The 19,301-nt window shown below is 32.9% G+C and overlaps 1 protein-coding gene across 6 annotated transcripts; it reads left to right on the top strand.

The window, feature by feature from the left end:
* Positions 1 to 6,288: 6,288 nt before the first annotated feature.
* Positions 6,289 to 18,203, top strand: LOC129920634 (microtubule-associated serine/threonine-protein kinase 3). 6 transcript variants are annotated; one of them, XM_056002058.1, is made up of 10 exons: positions 6,290 to 6,803; positions 9,545 to 9,624; positions 9,802 to 10,604; positions 10,669 to 11,051; positions 11,209 to 11,849; positions 11,912 to 13,518; positions 13,593 to 13,834; positions 13,895 to 14,564; positions 14,648 to 15,228; positions 15,298 to 18,203. In XM_056002058.1, the coding sequence occupies exons 3-10, from the start codon at positions 10,061 to 10,063 to the stop codon at positions 16,666 to 16,668; spliced, it is 6,039 nt and encodes a 2,012-aa protein (XP_055858033.1). In that variant the 5' UTR covers positions 6,290 to 6,803; positions 9,545 to 9,624; positions 9,802 to 10,060; the 3' UTR covers positions 16,669 to 18,203. The 6 variants fall into 6 exon arrangements, with proteins under 6 accessions (XP_055858037.1, XP_055858033.1, XP_055858032.1 ...); XM_056002057.1 differs by having other exon boundaries at positions 9,793 to 10,604; XM_056002062.1 differs by having other exon boundaries at positions 6,289 to 6,803; positions 9,545 to 10,604; positions 11,215 to 11,849.
* Positions 18,204 to 19,301: the final 1,098 nt, after the last annotated feature.

Genomic DNA, 19,301 nt, shown 5'->3' with positions numbered 1-19,301 from the left:
TGTGCCAAAGTTAATTATGAATCCATATTTATGAATTCTATTTTTCTGAAAACTGAACTCAGGTGGGGTAAAAATAACGGTTTCCTGTAAAAAAAAAAATGGAAAAATTAAAGCAACATTTTACAAAGACCATTGCCTTCTATGTCTCCCGTTAAAGTTTTCTTTAAAAAATTACTTTAAACGAAAAAAAAATTCAATAAAAAAAAAGCCAACGCTTACAATTAAGATTTATAAAGTAAACTGTTTAAAAGTCTCACAAAGAAAAGCGAAAACTTTGGAACTTATTCTCACTTTTCTTCATGAGACTTTATTTTACAATTATAGATCTCCGTAGGGAGGAGGGTTTAAAGGATCGTCCCAATTCAGTTCACGTAAGGTGATACGTATGCATCTTCGTTGTAGAGATTATATAGGTAATATTAATATTAACCTGATAATAGGGGAACCAGATTTGCGAAAGAGGATTTGCTGAAATGCTGACGTAAAATTCAGAGAATTCTTATGGCCACCTGTTGTGACTTAAACTATATAAAGTAGTTTATAAATTCTTACAATTCAAAACTAGAACGTCAATAGAAACTTTTCATTATCGATTCTACTTTCATAAGAATAACTTGTATTTAATTTTTCAAATATTTTTAACTAATTCTTTCTTTTTACTGTTATGTAATTTTAAATTTAATAAATATATTAATTTGGTAAAAAGCTTGTCTATTTTTCAACCATCATAATTGGTGACAAGTACACCGTTGAAAAACACAGAAATTTCTGCCATTCATTTTTTTTCTTATGAGGTTAATGGTTAACTTCAAAACAAAACTTCAAACAATTCAAAGAATTCATGAGCTATTTCAAAAAATATAATGCCTACCTAAGCATCAAAATATTCAGCTCAAATTCAACCATTTGAAAATTTCGAACTGCAGAAGAAAACGTTTAAATATTATAGATAACTCATAAAAGATTTAAAAATAAAAGATCTTTTATAATTGGTGTTCACGAGTTCGATCTTTTATAAAAGTCTGTTAAGAAAATTCGAAAAGAAAAATCTGCTATAAAGAATGCAAAAAAAAACAAATCAAAATTTGTAAAGTAAAGTTAATTGCATTTTCTTGTAGTTTATCCAGCAAAATTGTGTTTCTTCCCATAAAACTAAAATACATAAATAGTTCAGTCAAGGGGAAAAGTCCGAAAAAAGTTGTGCTGTCAGCTAATTTGGATGCAGTTTTGAAGAGGGGTTTATCCTGAGTATAAATCTCAGTTTGCGTATTGATTGGTTTTGTGTGGCGTCTCAATATCTCAAGAAATCAAGAAATTATGCTGTGAAATCAGTGTACATGTCATTAGTTCGTCCGATTCTTGAGTATTGTTCAATTGTTTGGTCTCCTTCTACTTCCATTGGGATAACTCGTATTGAAAGAGTTCAAAAGGCTTTCACAAGCAACTGAAATAGAGAATAGATACTCCTTCATATCCGTCAAGATGTGCTTTGATTAGACTTGATTCTTTACAAAAAAAGGCGTTCTGTTCAGTGTGTACTGTTTGTCCATGATGTATTTTCATACACCGTATCAAATGCCCACAAATCATTTTGATTTTGAAATCTATATTCCGGATAGAAGATTGCGTCTTTGTCATTTCTTTAACAATCCTAAACATAGATGTAATTATGGTTGCAACGAACCATTTTCTAGATGCATAAAATTTTTCAACACTATATGTAATGAACTTGATCTTTCTACAAACAGATGTGAATTTAAAATCCAATTGCAAAGCATATTATAAATTAGCTTTAAGTTATTTAATTATATTTTTATATCAAAATTGTAAGTAGTAAGATTTATATCTGTAGATGAATAAATAAATAAATAAAACAAAAAATATCTGCTTCAGAATGTAAGAAAAAATATATACATATTTCGATTGTAAATAATTCAGCAACCAGACGTCCAAGAAACTTTTGGTTTTCAGTTATGAATTGAGCTTAAGGAGGCATTGCTTTTGTTTTGATGTATCACTCGATGGATTTTGAGAACTTTTTTGAAAATACGTTTTTCTTAGGCATTGATTTTTTCTCAAAAATCTAAAAAAAATAAATCTGTAATATTTTTCCATAAATGGATAGGCCTATTCATTTTGAGCTCATATCTGTAAACCAAAACATTTTTCAAGACTTTGATCCAAAAATATCTACTTCCGAATGTGAGAAAAAAAAAATATACTTCGATTGTAAATAATTCAGCAACCAGACGTCCAAGAAACTTTTGGTTTTCGGTTATGAATAGAGCTTAAAGAGGCCTTTCTTTTGATGTATCACTCGATGGATTTGGATAACTTTTTTGAAGATACATTATTTTGATTTTGATTTTTTCTCGAAAATCCTTAAAATTTGAATTTTTCATTTTTTTACATAAATGGATAGGCCTATTCATTGTGAGCTTATATCTGTTAACCAAAACATTTTTCGAGACCTTGATCGTAAGGGAAAAAAAATATTTCGATTGTAAATAATTCAGCAACCAGACGTCCAAGAAACTTTTGGTTTTCAGTTATGAATAGAGCTTAAAGAGGCCTTTATTTTGATGTATCACTCGATGGATTTGGAGAACTTTTTTGAAAATACGTTTTTTTTAGGCAAGGGGTTAACCTTGATTTTTTCTCGAAAATCCTAAAAAAATAAATTTTTCATATTTTTACATAAATGGATAGGCCTATTCATTGTGAGCTCATATCTGTAAACTAAAATATTTTTGGAGACCTTGATCCAAAAATATCTGCTTCCGAATGTAAGAAAAAAATAGAGGTATTTCGATTGTAAATAATTCAGCAACCAGACGTCCAAGAAACTTTTGGTTTTCGGTTATGAATAGAGCTTAAAGAGGCCTTTCTTTTGATGCATCACTCGATGGATTTGGATAACTTTTTTGAAAATACGTTTTTTCTAGGCAAGGGGTTAACCTTGATTTTTTCTCGAAAATCCTAAAAAAATTAGTTTGTAATTTTTTTTACATAAATGGATAGGCCTATTCATTGTGAGCTTATATCTGTTAACCAAAACATTTTTCGAGACCTTGATCCGAAAATATCTGCTTCCGAATGTAAGGGAAAAAAAAAATATTTCGATTGTAAATAATTCAGCAACCAGACGTCCAAGAAACTTTTGGTTTTCGGTTATGAATAGAGCTTAAAGAGGCCTTTCTTTTGATGTATCACTCGATGGATTTGGATAACTTTTTTGAAAATACGTTTTTTCTAGGCAAGGGAACCTTTATTTTTCCCGAAAATCCTAAAAAAATAAATTTTTTATATTTTTACATAAATGGATAGGCCTATTCATTGTGAGCTCATATCGAGACATTTTTCGAGACCTTGATCCAAAAATATCTGCTTCCGAATCTGAGAAAAAAATAGAGGTATTTCGATTGTAAATAAGTCAGCAACCAGTTGTCCCAACCAGGTTTTCGATTATGAAAATGTCTTTTTAACATTTTTTTTGTTTAAGACCTTAAAACTTAATATATATTTCTTAAACTAATCAATGTGTTAGTATTTGAGTTGAGGTACTTATTTCTTTTTATTTCGATGAATTTTATTAATAACTGCAGAAGTTACACATTGTAACATAAAGCCTGGTACGCTGTTAGCGCTAAATTTTAGATGAGATAAAATTCCCATACAAGTTATCGATAATTTGTATGGGATCCATTTTAGCTCAGATAAAATTTTTCGATAATTTGTATGGGAGCTAAAATTTAGCGCAAGCTGCGTACCAGGCTATAGCAAATAAAACCCAACAAACAAATAGTTTGAAGATCTTACGATTAAATTCTTCAGATTTGAAGACAGAATACTCTCTCTAAGAAGGCAGTAAACACATCGTGTCTTTTTACAGAGCTCAACGAGCGAGCCCTGATCGAGCATAGAGCTAAAAAAAATATATCCTAATTTTTGCACCCAGGGCTCTCGGAGGTTAAAAAAAAGGAACACAGTTCTTCATTTGACAGCTTAGTTCCCCGCTCGGGGCTTAAAAAGAAAAATTCCTATAAAGCCAGAACTATAATTGATGGATGGAGTCGGAAGCTACTGTCAATTGTTGTTGTTTTCTTTGCTTTTCGATAAGTTTTCATCCGTCGAGTGCGGTTGCGAGCGCTGTTTCCCTTCCGTTCCACCCGACGCTTCAGTCAATTATTCAGCTATTTCACGAAGCCTCAAGAGGCACTTCTCTTTTTTTTTTGTCCCATACAAATTATCGAAAAAATGTATCTGAGCAAAAATGGATCCCATACAAATTATCGATAACTTGTATGGAAATTTTATCTCCGCTAAAATTTAGCGCTAACAGCGTACCAGGCTTTAAAAAAAAAATGTTTTGATATTTTTCCTTTCTTTTTTTTCAATTGGTGCTGTTGTTTACATTTTTGTTGTTGAAAAAGTAGCAGAAAATTTTGTGCTAAAAGCGTTTGGGTACTTTTACGCAATTTTTTTTTTCTCTGAGAGAATTTCATCCCCACTCCTTAAAATTTGACAGGTTTCATATTTTTGTCCAAAAAGAACCCAAACAGACCTATTCGGTGGAAGTTCCCCATAGAAATGTCAAGTGTATATTTTTCGGTTTTTTCATTGAATAAGAAGTACACGAAGGACGGTGTTAACATTGGCCACACGTCGCCGACTCATTTTAACAGCAATGTGAGTCCTAAAATCTTAAATGACTGTGTTCACATTGGCCTCACGTCACCGACCCATTTTGACAGCTATGTGAGTCCGAAGAATTCAAATGAGTTTTAAATTTCCTGCCTCTTTTTGACATCATGAACATGAAGTGCAAGTGAGAAAGCAACACATAAACGTCAAAATGAGTCGGCGACGTGAGGACAATGTCAAGTCTGCTTCCACATGAAGACGCAAGGCGCAGAAATTATCTTCGGATATCCTTTTGATTTTCGTTTCGGTGCGTCGCGCGCTTCTACACGTTGTATTATTCATAAGACGCAAATTTGACAGCTATTTTGTTTATGTGTTTTATTTTGTTCTCGTTTTCGTATGTGTATTTATTCCAAAATAAGCACCAAAATATACAAAAAAACAACTTCAGCGGACTCTATGTGCATCGAAAACATTTAAATAAATTTAAAAAAGTTACTATACACCCAAATAATATACATCCGACGAAGAGAACTCAAATAAAAAAAAGAACAAGATCAAAAAGAAACGTCTCAAAATTTTCGACCGGTGACTCACAGGGTAGAAAATCTTCCTTCCCTTTTTTTCGAACTTTCTTTCTCCCTTGTTCTTATGTGTACCTTGAAATTTGCGTCTTCGTGTAGAAGCAGACATTATAGCTGTCAAAATGAGTCGGCGTGGTTTTTTTTCTTGACACTGACGTTTGGCTCAAAAGCCACAAACTAACTCGACCTTAAATGAAAACGTAGTAATTTTGAACCAATGTAAAAAATCGAATTCACAAAAAAAAAATGTAAACAAAAATGCATTTTTTTAAGGACGTTTCTCGTGGTTTTTTTTCGAATTAGTTTTGTGCAGAACTAACTACATGATACTCCAAAAAAAAAAAAAAAATAAACCTAAAAACTTTTGATACCGCAATTCTTGTGTTCGGTGTTCGAATCGGATAAAACGGTACTCGAAAAAAAAAAAAAAGAAAATGTAATGCCAATGAAATTATGTAAAAAATCGACATCGCAGTTTACAGTGCAAAAAATGTATAAAATCATCATAATCAAACAATTCACTAACATAAAAATAACACCCTAATGCAATACATTTGCATAAACAAATATAGTATAATATATGATTGAGTTTGGTCTATTCTTATTCTCCCACCTAGATATCCTACTTTCCTAATGCCAGCAAAACATAGAGCTCATTTTGAACAGTTCAAAATGAAGTATTAATGTTTTTTTGTTGTATTATTTTTTTCTCTATTAAAACCTCAATTTTCCACCAATACTTTCGATGGATATAAAATTAATAATAATTGTTGATAGCCTTCAAATATGACAATACATATACAAGTTACTGTTATTATTTTCCTTGTTGTTATTGTTCAAAGTTAGAAAAAGAGACAGTTTCGGGAAAAGCTCGAGAGAATATTTTATAATTGAGAAACAGCTAAGATCAAAAGTTGAAAACAAAAATCGATTTTTTGTTGTGTCTCTTGTTTCGAGAGTAAATTTATAATTTTGTTATGTACTTTCATAAAATGTTATTTCTATAAATTTATATTATCTATTTTTTTCTTTGATGTATATAATCTAGAAAACTATATTAAGTAAAAAAAAAAAAAATACAATCTTGGGTTTGTGTAATACAAATCATTGAAAGAAAAAAAAAAAATAAACAAAACGAAGGAAAAAAGAAAACTTAATTTCTGAATCTGAATCACAAAAGAAAGACAGTCATGCGTTGTTTTGCACGGCCGAGTTTGTGTTCTACTCTAACAACCGCACATTTTAATTAATAATAATTAATTAAATTATATACTGATGATAAATTTTATTTAAAAACAAATTATTTAAAACTCATGAGGATTGTATTTTTGATAAATTAGAGTATTATGAAATCAAAAAAGCTAATCTTTGCATCGAAGACCATTCAGAAATCTTCCTCCATGTCGACATCGAAAGAGAAGACTAGTATTGTCATTGTCACCATCAAAAGCAACACCACTATATGCAGCTGAACCCAAACCCTTGCCAAGAAAAATATACCTACTATATAAAACAAAAAAATGTATAATAATAGGAGGAACAGACTACGAGTTTAGCAGAAAATACATATTTTTGGTGAGTTAATATACTTATTTTTTTTTTTTATTAAATGTTCAATTCAATAAAAAAAAAATTGAAAAAATATCTGCATAAATTTCTTTCCTTCACCTTTATTCTTTTGATTGATAGTTAAATAAAATTAGTGTTCAATTACATATCTAATTAGAATAGTGATGAAGCAATGTATAGTAGTTAAATGAACCATCATTGATGACTCCCAGTTCTTTTTGTTTTTAATATAAAATAATAATACAAAATTATCTCATATTACTGAATTCATATATAATCGACATGGCAGACAGGTAGGTGGTACTCAAATGAAAACAAAATAAAAAAAAGTAAAAAAAAAAAAATAAACAAAAAGGAACCTATCTGAATTTAAAGTGAGAACTATTTATAACTTTAATTTGACAACTTAAACTTTAGCTAATTGCTTTCGTCGTACGTCGTACTTACTGTTGACTTGTCCCATTGTCATGGAAAAATAATAATAATAAAAAAAAAAATATTTCTTTCCTTTCAAAATCAAATCTTTCTACAGTAGTGATACAAGAGTTTGTTTTCGTGAATGGGATGGAGCGTAGACTTTTTTTTCCAAAGATGAAAACGTCTCCAGGAGACAATAAGCACAACCGGCTTTTAGGAATGATCACTTAGACGGGGAAGTCTTGAAGGATGATGACAAATGTGATGGCAAAGCTACTGGATCCGATGGAATACCTGCAGAAATTATGGACCCTGGAAATTATAGGGGAATTTCCTTCTTTAATGCATTCTATAAAATATTCAGTTAGATTCTGCAAAGCTGACATAGATTGTGGATAGAGACAAATAAGTTTTTAAATTAACTCTAAGCTGGGTTCAGACCAGTATGGGTAGAGTTTCCTGATTCCGGCCATCTCCAGTAGCCGGTCACCTTTCAGAACAATTGTTATAATTAGTGATTTATTCCAAAATTTTGATCTTATGCTGTTCTTTTAGATAGATGTCTCTCCTTAAGTTACAAAATTCTTTTTATTCTTGTTATACAGTCTTCTTCGAAAAAATAACTTTTTGTACCGGTGATCCAATCGGGTAAGGTTTTAATTTTACTGCCAAAAACTAGAATAGTAAATAGTGTTTTATGTAAACAATTTCCGAGTTAATGCTAATGTTAATGCTTTGAAATGTTGTTTTTTTTTATATATTAAATATATATTATTCTTCAATTAAAAAAGGTTTTAAATAGGAAATAGTAAAATAGAGGGGGCCGGAGATAGAACACAAAAAAAAGCTTTGAAATTCAAAGGTTTCCTATATTCGGCCCCCTTTTATTGATAAAAGTTTAAAAAATGGAAAAAAATAAATTAATTTTTAAATCATTTCATATTATTACTTATTAATTTTAATATTCAAAATTGTTTCTAAATTCTTAAAAAAAAAAAACAAAAATTTAAATAAAAAACATTAAATTTATTTAAGCTTGTCAGTTTCCGGAGATGAGCCACTAGATGGCCGAAAATAGGAAACAAAGGCCGGATTTAGGAGAATCGGACTTTTTTTTTTACAAAAACTTAAATAAATTATTTTTGGGAACGATTATAAACTTTTTTTTATTTTACGGAACAGAAATAAATAAAGTGTACTTAACTTCAAGAATTATTCGAAAATTTTGATACTTGACGTTTCTGTGTTTTATTCTATGAGAAAAAATCCTTAAGAGGCCGTTCCGTAATTGTTCCTATCTTTTTGTTGCCTTCCTGGTAAATTAGATAATAATATCTGTTTGTAAGTACTCAGGGAATATTCCATTGCAAAACTTAAATTAATGCCACTCAAGCCACTTATATCACAAGAGTCCTTAGATTTTAAACACATAACCATTTCATCTTACATCATTCTAGATTTAAATTGACAGTATTCGGAAATGTTGGTATCATTTGTTAATATGTACTTTATTCTCCGTCAAATTGTTCGCTTCATTATTGAATCTATTTTCGTCGGACTTTCGTTTATAATATTCCTGTTTTTTTTTTTCTTCAGAAATGTCTTTCTGGATCTTTTTCTATGCATTTCTTATACGTGGTATTCCTAAATTGCTCTTATTTAAACTGTAAAACTCTTTTTTATTGTTAATTTTTTGACAAAGTTGGTAGGTCGTTCATGGTTTAATTAATTTATACTTTGGCCTACGTTTTTGAAATTTACTAGCAGTAATATGACTAGACAGAATATTAATGAAACTTTAAAAAGCAACTGAAGATGGGCAGCTGTAAACATATCTCCAGGATTCAGTGGCGAAGGAATAATTGAGCATCAAATAATCTATATTATGAAATACTGGTGGTTTCATCTTTTGATTTATATTTATATAATTTTTACTATATGCTTTAGGGCAAATAAAAATGAATGGTCCAGATGAAAAACAGTACAAGTCTGATTCCGAGAAAAACGCAATTTAAAATTAAACGCACTTCATTAATTTTTTTTTTTTTTTAACAAGCCTTGAATTTGTTTTATAAAAGTAAGGATGCCATTCGATAGTGCTCAGTAAATATTACAAGACCTCATCATTAGTTTGCTTTTGACTAAAAATGGACATGTCATGGACCCTTTAAATGAAATAGTAGCATTGAAATTTGGTTGAAACTCTAGTTATTGATAAATATACCTAATTGATTGAATAAAAAAATATAAACTTCGAAATAACCTCACCTCATATTTTTCTTTCACATCAAAAAATATCGTAACCAAATACTATTTTTTTATAATTTTAGGAAGTATACAACGAAAAAATTAAAATTCCTTCTGCGCAAAATATGATAGCGACGCTTAATTCTGCAACAATATATAAAAAGTATATCAAATGTTTTATATATAAGTTTACTTTATTTTCACACAGATTTTGCACTTACATAAGATCAAAGGAAAGTCATAATCATGTCATGTCATTGAAAATAATATCATTTGAAAATAGATTATGTATTTATTTTCGAAGTAAAGAAGAGTTATTTGCACATTCAAGCCATTTCAGACATTTTGAAAAACGCTGAAGGACATATTTAACAAGACAGCTTTCATTCAACCAATCTTAATAAGTTCAATGAATATCCTACTTTTGAAAATGCTGTGAAAAAAGCTGAACCACAAAACAAATTTGTTGCAAAAATAAAACATAAAAACCTAAAACAAATATATATAATAACAGAAAGAAAAATTTGGATCTCAGTAGAAATTACAAAGAAATTATAAGCAAAATTCGTGTACAAAAAAAAGATTTTCAACAAAACAAAATGAGTGAAAGTAGAGAAGAGCTAACAGGCAAAACACAAGCTCATTTTAGTGGTGGCAGTAATTTGGCTAGCGTTGGAAATACGCTTAATTCAACGTCTTCCTCGAATAGCCCCGTGCACACGCGTCACTTCAATTCACCATTGGCAAGAATACGACCACAATCTAGTTACTCTGGCTATTCAGCGAGAGTACTAGTATTTGATGATTCTGATCAAGAAAAGCCATCTTCATCTCCTGTAACGATAACGCAAAATGTTTCAAGTACTTCTGGACTAGCAGGGTTATCTGCATCGTCTTCATCACCAAGTTGCAAGAAGGGAGGTGGTGGTGCATCTGGCCCGAAGTTGTACATTGGTTCAAGTATAGATGGTGAAGTGCTGCCGTCCAATTCCAAGGATTTCACTTCATCTTTGAGAAATTTAACCAAATCATCATCTAGTGGATTATCGGAAAGTTCGATATCATTACCAGGTCGTGACTATAGCGCACTACTACGTAAAATTTCATATCAACATCAATATTCTCTTCGTTCCTCGTCAAATGGTAAATAAGTTTTTGAATTATTATGCTATTGTTTTACGATTTTTTTTTTTTCTATTTAAAATAGAAGCTACGAACCTAACAAGAGTTCGAAATTTAAGTTTGGGTAAATCTGCACCGAACTTGTCAAGTTCTTACTTCAAAGAACAATCTGTAGCAAGTTTACGAAAACATAATGCCGTATCCATACGTTCCGGAACTGGTTCCTGCAGCAGTGGAGTAGCTCACCATCGACTTAGTTTGGTGCCTGGCGTTGGTAACACTTCACCACGATCTCATTCTCCGTTTTCTGCAAGTCCTATTGATAGCCCTCGGATAAATTCACCAATGCAATTTGCATTTGCTCCTATTAAAAGAATATCAAGTTGTCGTGGTGATGGCCGTCGCTGGTCAGTGGCATCTTTGCCATCGTCTGGGTATGGTACTACTCCTGGCAGTTCAAATCTTTCGGTGAGAAATGTTACTTAATATTACTTTACAATAGCTTAAGATTTTTATAAATTATTAAGGATATATGAGAATTTATTACTTAACAAAAAAAATTATTATAATATATATGTATAAATTGTCAAGAATCAGTACAGTACTTATTCAAATATTTTCTTAGTCACAGTGCTCTAGCCAAGAACGTTTGCATCAACTGCCAAACATCCCTACCAGCGATGAACTTCGAATACTCACACACCAATTTTCAAACGATATGAATGCTTTACCATCGGTATGCTGTAATCACCCCGATCATTGTCAACATCACCATCATTTTCATCATCATAATACAACATCTTTTCATTGTCCAAAGCCACACGGAATAAAGGTTTGTGTTATTGGCGGTAACCAGTCATCGATAACGTGCACTAGCACTCCGGTGAATTCAAGTCATTCGCCTGGTATTTCAAAGCAAAATAGTATTGCATCGGCGGGAAGCCTCTGTTGTAGTCCACAAAATATGTCGAAAAACTCACCTAGTGATTTCACAACACCTCCTATTGGCAATACCGGTTCCAATAACACCAACTCTGGATCATTGAAGGATGGTAGAATATCTCCATTTCATCGGCCACGTTCAAGAAGTTTATCCAGCCCTAGTCGATCTCCTGTTATTGATAACGAAATTGCAATGATGAATACACTTTATAAAGAACGTTTTCCCAAAGCAACTCAGCAAATGGAAGAGCGTTTAAAACACTTTATCAATGAGAATAAAAGTGCGGCGTGCAACAGCTTTCGTGATTCACAACCTATTGTTAGGTAAGATTTCTTCTTATTTGTTTTTAAAGTTTAAATATAAAAATCATGAATCGCATTTTTAGGTTTGTTCATCACCAAGTTCTAGAGATGGCACGAGATTGTTTGCATAAATCCGAAGCAAAACTTGTTACAAGTCGATATTTTTACGAAATGAGCGAAAACTTAGAACGACTTTTGTTAGAAACTAAGGAAAAATCACCTGAAGCCGCCGTTGAGTTAACAGGAGTTATTAAGAAACTCCTTCTTATAATATCACGCCCTGCAAGGCTATTGGAATGCCTAGAATTCGATCCAGAAGAATTTTATCATTTATTAGAAGCAGCGGAAGGCCAAGCTAAAGCTATGCCGGGTATAAAGGCAGATATTCCCCAATATATTATTCACAAGCTGGGATTGAATCGGCATCCGATTGCAGAACTTCAACAAGATTTTAAAGATTCTTTTCGAGATTGGACACCAGAGGTTGTTTGCACTCCTCCCACTATACCCAATAACAACGTGCCATTATCCAATACCAAAGTTACAAGCAATCGTTCTTTACCAGATCAAAGTGGAACAGCTACGTCAATGGCGGGCGGCGGGTTAGTGCCCAGTTCAAAAAGTGCAGCTGTAAATCTTATGGTTGCGGCATCCGCACCTCCGTCCTCGAGTCTTAAATCAACTTTAACCAACACCGCTCCTATTTCCGTAAATAGTTCTGGTCAGACCCAGCAACAGCTTCAAAAATTCACTCAACATATTCCGAACGAACACGACTTTGACATTGTTAAACTTATTTCGAATGGAGCTTATGGGGCTGTGTATCTTGTCAAGCACAAACAAACACGACAACGTTTCGCTATGAAAAAAATTAACAAAAATAATCTCATTCTAAGAAATCAAGTGGAACAGGTATTTGCGGAAAGAGATATACTCAGCTTTGCCGATAACCCATTTGTCGTGAGCATGTATTGTAGTTTTGAAACGAAAAAACATCTTTGCTTGGTTATGGAATACGTCGAAGGAGGCGATTGTGCAACATTATTAAAAAACATAGGACCACTACCACCGGACATGGCTCGGTTTTATTTCGCTGAAACCGTACTAGCAGTTGAATATCTACACAGCTACGGAATTGTTCATCGTGATTTAAAACCTGATAACTTGCTTATTACAGCATTAGGTCATATTAAACTAACGGATTTTGGTCTATCCAAAATGGGTTTAATGTCATTGGCAACTAATTTATACGAAGGCTATATTGACAGCGAGACTAGACAGTTCTCAGATAAACAAGTTTATGGCACTCCGGAATATATTGCTCCTGAGGTAATTCTCAGACAGGGTTACGGAAAACCAGTTGATTGGTGGTCAATGGGTATAATATTATATGAGTTCATAATTGGATGCGTTCCCTTTTTTGGTGAAACTCCAGAAGAACTTTTTGCACATACTGTAAATGATGACATTGAATGGCCTGATACAGACGATTGGACAGTTCAACCTGAATCGAAAGATTTGATTACTCAACTGCTTCAGCAGAATCCACGTGATCGTTTAGGTACCGGTGGCGCTCATGAGGTAAAAGAGCATTTGTATTTTGATGGCTTGGATTGGAATTCGTTGCTTAGGCAAAAAGCAGAGTTTGTTCCGCAGCTATCTAACGAAGACGATACCAGTTATTTCGATAGTAATTTTCTTATAAAACTTATTTTTGTTGCAAATACATATAATAAATTAAAATTAATGACGATTTTTTTGTAGCTCGAATGGATCGCTACAATCATGATTTAGGAGGAGAAGACACTGACGATACAGATGATGCCCCGCTTTTTGGTTCATTTAGTTCTTATACGCCTCAATATCGTAAACAACATTACTCTTGGAACCGTTTAGCATCACACAACACTTCTGACGAAGGGACTAGTGGCAGTGGCAATGGAAGTGGTTCTGCTGAAACGGGAAATTCAAAAACACTTACAACACCAGAACTTCGAAATATTGATGTAATGAAGTGTTTTTTTTTTCGGAAACTTTCCAAATCTTATTGCATATATTATTTTCAGCACTCATCGCGTCGCTTTAAAGTTCCATCAACACCCGATGCTGATTATCTACCTGAATTATTAAACAAAGTATGTGGCGAAGATGTTCGAATTATGAGCCAATATCTGCGACAGCAGTCCTTACCAAGTTCATCTTTTATACAACAACAGCAGCAGCCCTGTCAATCACAATTGACAAACTTGATAGATCCACAAAATACATCTAGTTGTGTTGATGGTCAAAAAATTAAAACACAAAATCCATGCATTCCAAACTCAAATTCAACGAAAACAAATATACCCGTCACTGAAACCGTGAAAATACCTAGCCGCCATTTAGATAAGATGGGATGTCCTAACATTCCCGAGAATCGAAAATTGATAGATGCACATCAAGTTTCTTCAGTGGCCGCACGAAGCACACCCGAATCCTCACAGACAGATAGTGATGATCTTTCGCCACAAATATATCGCAAGCGAAAAACTATTAACGCTCGCGATATTCTTCCAAGATTCTCTATTTCTATTGAAGATGAAGCAAGTGGATCATCATCGGAAAACACACAAGATCAGTCACCACTTGCTAGTGACATAAGTAATTCAGACACTTTGAACAATAGCAATAAACATCGATCCCGTTCTATTGTTAAATCTGCTTCTGCCTTAGGTTTGTCTTTCATGGTGTCTAATGGTAATTTGTCTTTATTTTGTTTTTCTCTTTATTCGAAATCACATATATTTTCTATTCTATTCTATAAAATGAAATCAAAATAGATTCACAGCTTGCTCAGCAGTTAAGTGGAGGTGTACAATCACCGGTAGGAAGTGCTGAAGGAGGCGGTGGTAGTTCAAGTACAGCTAGCTCAAGAGACACATCGCCATGTCGAGAACTATCACCTTTAGTAACTAATTTAAAACCACCTATAATTATTCGAAGAGGGCCAAGAGGATTTGGTTTTACCGTACATACGATACGAGTTTTTTATGGAGACACTGATTTTTATACGATGCACCATTTAGTAATGGCTGTTGATGAAGGAAGTCCAGCTTTCGAAGCTGGTCTGCGTCCAGCTGACCTAATAACCCATGTAAATGGTGAAGCTGTCCAGGGCCTATTTCATACTCAAGTATTACAATTGCTTTTAAGTGGCGGTGAGCATGTTACAGTACGTGCTACTCCGCTTGAACATACAAGCATACAAAGTGGAGGTAGAAAACGTGATCTGTTACAAAGTAAATTAGCAAAAAAGGGTGTTAATCGTCAGAAAAAGCAAAAAAAGGAGCACGAGAAGAAGCGTAAATCGTCTTTGTTTCGACGAATAAGTAGTAAACGCGCTTCGGCCGAGATTCAGCAAGTAAATATTAATGAAAGTTGTAGTGTTAGTAAAATCAGTTTAATTTTTCTTTTAATTTTCATATTAAAGATTGCCGCTGGAATGTCCTCACCAACTATGGTTACACAATCTCGATCCTTCCAGTCTTTCTGCAACAGACCAAGTGAAGCGGCTTTACCAACTCCGCCAAACAATAGATTAAGTTTGTCTCCTATGGAACCACAATGTTATACTTCGGCATCCAACTCATCACAGTCTAGTTCACCTTCATCTTCGGTCCCCAATACTCCTGTTGTAAGTGCTGGTGGGGCTTCAGCCAATGGCGCTGTTGTTGGTTCATCAGTAACACCTACTGGGGCTCAGCTCTATCAAAGACCATCTACTCTCCACGGACTCAAGCACAAATTACACACTAGTGCATGTTCTGGCACAAAAAATATGCACTCAACTGCTGTTTCAGTTACCAACCGTCGAAAATCCGTCGGTCATATTCCGCTTTCTCCATTAGCGCGCACACCTTCACCATCTCCACTTCCATTATCACCTACTCGATCACCGTCTCCTCTTGCGTTTCCTGTTGGACATCAGCCTGGTGCTTCAAATACAACACAATCATACAGCCCTGGAGGGCTACCAGGTGCAAATTTGAATGCTGGACAAGTTGCAGCAACTAAAAAAGGATTCGCCCGCACAAAGAGCTCAGAGCCTAGCTCGCCGCTTTTACGACGTGCATTATCTCCAGATCGATTGCACCCGCGTAGTGCTGAAAATAAATGCACTCTTATATCACCGCTCTGCTGCTCGCCTACCGTTAAAAGCCAAAGGTCAATTGTCGGTGTCTGGAGATCAACTAGTAGCTCGAATGGTGGTGCAAGCGGAACAACAGTAAACTCAGGATCTGTTGTCACAACTGCTGCAGCATCAGGCTATACTCATCCTCAAACTTCATCTGTACAGCAAAACAACAGTACCATATTATCTACAATATCCCCAGCACCATCTAATACAACATCTAGTGCTTCAACCACAAACTCTTTGGACAAATATGTTGAAAATTTTAATATTTTTCACGAAACTGATCAACATATCGATTATCAAGACCAGAAACCAACACAGAGTAACGTACTTTCTCTGACATTTCAACCACCCGGAGAAATGCTTCCAAGAATTGCTGAAGAAAAGGACTCGCCAACAAACTCAACCACCGACACTGTAGTAGTTTTGCAACAACGTACTGATGATATTTCAAGTAGTGAGAAGAAGAATACAAATTCTAAAACAACGAAAGCTAGTTCAATTAGCAGCAGAAATGTTGTTTCTTCCACACCAGACGGGCCAGTCGTTCAACTACCACTACCACCAACAACAACGTCTTCTTGCACATCATATAATCAAAAATGTGCACGAAACTTAACTAACAAAAAAAGTTCAAATGCTAAAAACAAGGAAGCACGCAAATAAGTTTTTTGGTTTTGTTTTTGCTCATAAATTTAATGTTATTATTATAAATATACGAAAATTATTAGCTAAGGTTAAAAATTGTATTTTTTTTTTCTACAGCCATTCTTTCTTCAAAATATCCATTGTAAACTACTTAATCAATTTATTCTAATTGTATGTAAAAAAAAAAAAAACATTTTGAATTTCTTCCCATTAACAATTAAAAAAAAACTACAATTTTTTTGTATCCCTATACTGTAATTATGTTTCACGAAATAATATTAATACAGAACATTTTTCGTCCAGTTGTCCAGGTAAACTTTGAAAATTTTTTTGTCACATTGAAATCATTGAAATAATGTGTGCACGATATACAAACATTTTTTTTTTCATAAACAAACAAAATAAAATATTTCTCTTCCTAAACTAAATAAATACAAATAATATAAATAACTTTAATTAATCAAAATTATGTTTAGTTTTTTGTTTAAATTTAACCAAAGAAGCATTGAATTAGCAAGAAGTCGCTTCTTATAAAAAAAAAAAAACTATTTGTGCCGAGAGTTGATTTAACGGCCATTTCATTTCCAAATGAATGCATTAATAAAAAGAAGATATGAGAAATGATAGTAAATGGCTTTGATAAATAGGGGATGAAATTGGCTAAACTGACTTGTGATAAAATTGGCAGTCAGAAAAAATAAATTTTGTTTCATTTTCCTTTAATTTATTTCGATAAGTATCTAATTTACAATGACGCATTAAGATAAGGATCTTTTAGAGCATCTATACATATTTAATAATCAAAGTTTCTTAACATTCATTGTGAGCTTATATCTGCTAACCAAAACATTTTTGGAGACCTTGATCCGAAAATATCTGCTTCCGAATGTAAAGGAAAAAAAAATATTTCGATTGTAAATAATTCAGCAACCAGACGTCCAAGAAACTTTTGGTTTTAGGTTATGAATAGAGCTTAAAGAGGCCTTTCTTTTGATGTATCACTCGATGGATTTGGAGAACTTTTTTGAAAATACGTTTTTTCTAGGCAAGGGGTTAACCTTGATTTTTTCTCGAAAATCCTAAATAAAATTAGTTTGTAATTTTTTTACATAAATGGATAGGCCTATTCATTGTGAGCTTATATATGTTAACCAAAACATTTTTGGAGACCTTGATCCGAAAATATCTGCTTCCGAATGTAAGGGAAAAAAAATATTTCGATTTTAAATAATTCAGCAACCAGACGTCCAAGAAACTTTTGGTTTTCGGTTATGAATAGAGCTTAAAGAGGCCTTTCTTTTGATGTATCACTCGATGGATTTAGAGAACTTTTTTGAAAATACGTTTTTTCTAGGCAAGGGGTTAACCTTGATTTTTTCTCGAAAATCCTAAAAAAATTAGTTTGTAATTTTTTTACATAAATGGATAGGCCTATTCATTGTGAGCTTATATATGTTCACCAAAACATTTTTGGAGACCTTGATCCGAAAATATCTGCTTCCGAATGTAAGGAAAAAAAAAAAATATTTCGATTGTAAATAATTCAGCAACCAGACGTCCAAGAAACTTTTGGTTTTGAAATTCATTGTGAGCTTATATATGTTCACCAAAACATTTTTGGAGACCTTGATCCGAAAATATCTGCTTCCGAATGTAAGGGAAAAAAAAATATTTCGATTGTAAATAATTCAGCAACCAGACGTCCAAGAAACTTTTGGTTTTCGGTTATGAATAGAGCTTAAAGAGGCCTTTCTTTTGATGTATCACTCGATGGATTTGGAGAACTTTTTTGAAAATACGTTTTTTCTAGGCAAGGGGTTAACCTTGATTTTTTCTCGAAAATCCTAAAAAAATTAGTTTGTAATTTTTTTTACATAAATGGATAGGCCTATTCATTGTGAGCTTATATCTGTTAACCAAAACATTTTTCGAGACCTTGATCCGAAAATATCTGCTTCCGAATGTAAGGGAAAAAAAAAATATTTCGATTGTAAATAATTCAGCAACCAGACGTCCAAGAAACTTTTGGTTTTCGGTTATGAATAGAGCTTAAAGAGGCCTTTCTTTTGATGTATCACTCGATGGATTTGGATAACTTTTTTGAAAATACGTTTTTTCTAGGCAAGGGGTTAACCTTGATTTTTTCTCGAAAATCCTAAAAAAATTAGTTTGTAATTTTCTTACATAAATGGATAGGCCTATTCATTGTGAGCTTATATCTGTTAACCAAAACATTTTTCGAGACCTTGATCCGAAAATATCTGCTTCCGAATGTAAGGGAAAAAAATATTTTGATTGTAAATAATTCAGCAACCAGACGTCCAAGAAACTTTTGGTTTTCGGTTATGAATATTTTTACATAGATGGATAGGCCTATTCATTGTGAGCTTTCTGATTTTGAACTATAACGATCTTTCTTTCTCTTATACATTATTTTCTTAAATAAGTTATATAGTTTCAAATTATAGCACCGCAGATTTTGTATTTGTATTATGTTTTTAAGTAACAAACATACCCCCCCGTTAAAAAAAGACTACCTCAGAGTGATCAACATTTACTTGGAAAACACAAGTATTGAAAACTGGAAATCATACGCTCTCGAGTAAAAAAACTATGACTTCCACAAATTCTAACTGATTTTAATTAATAAA

Source organism: Episyrphus balteatus, chromosome X (genome assembly GCF_945859705.1).
Source record: "Episyrphus balteatus chromosome X, idEpiBalt1.1, whole genome shotgun sequence".
NCBI classification, from domain to species: domain Eukaryota; kingdom Metazoa; phylum Arthropoda; class Insecta; order Diptera; family Syrphidae; genus Episyrphus; species Episyrphus balteatus.
The sequence above is the reverse complement of the archived record's forward strand: the minus strand, read 5'-3'. Positions and strand labels throughout refer to the sequence as shown.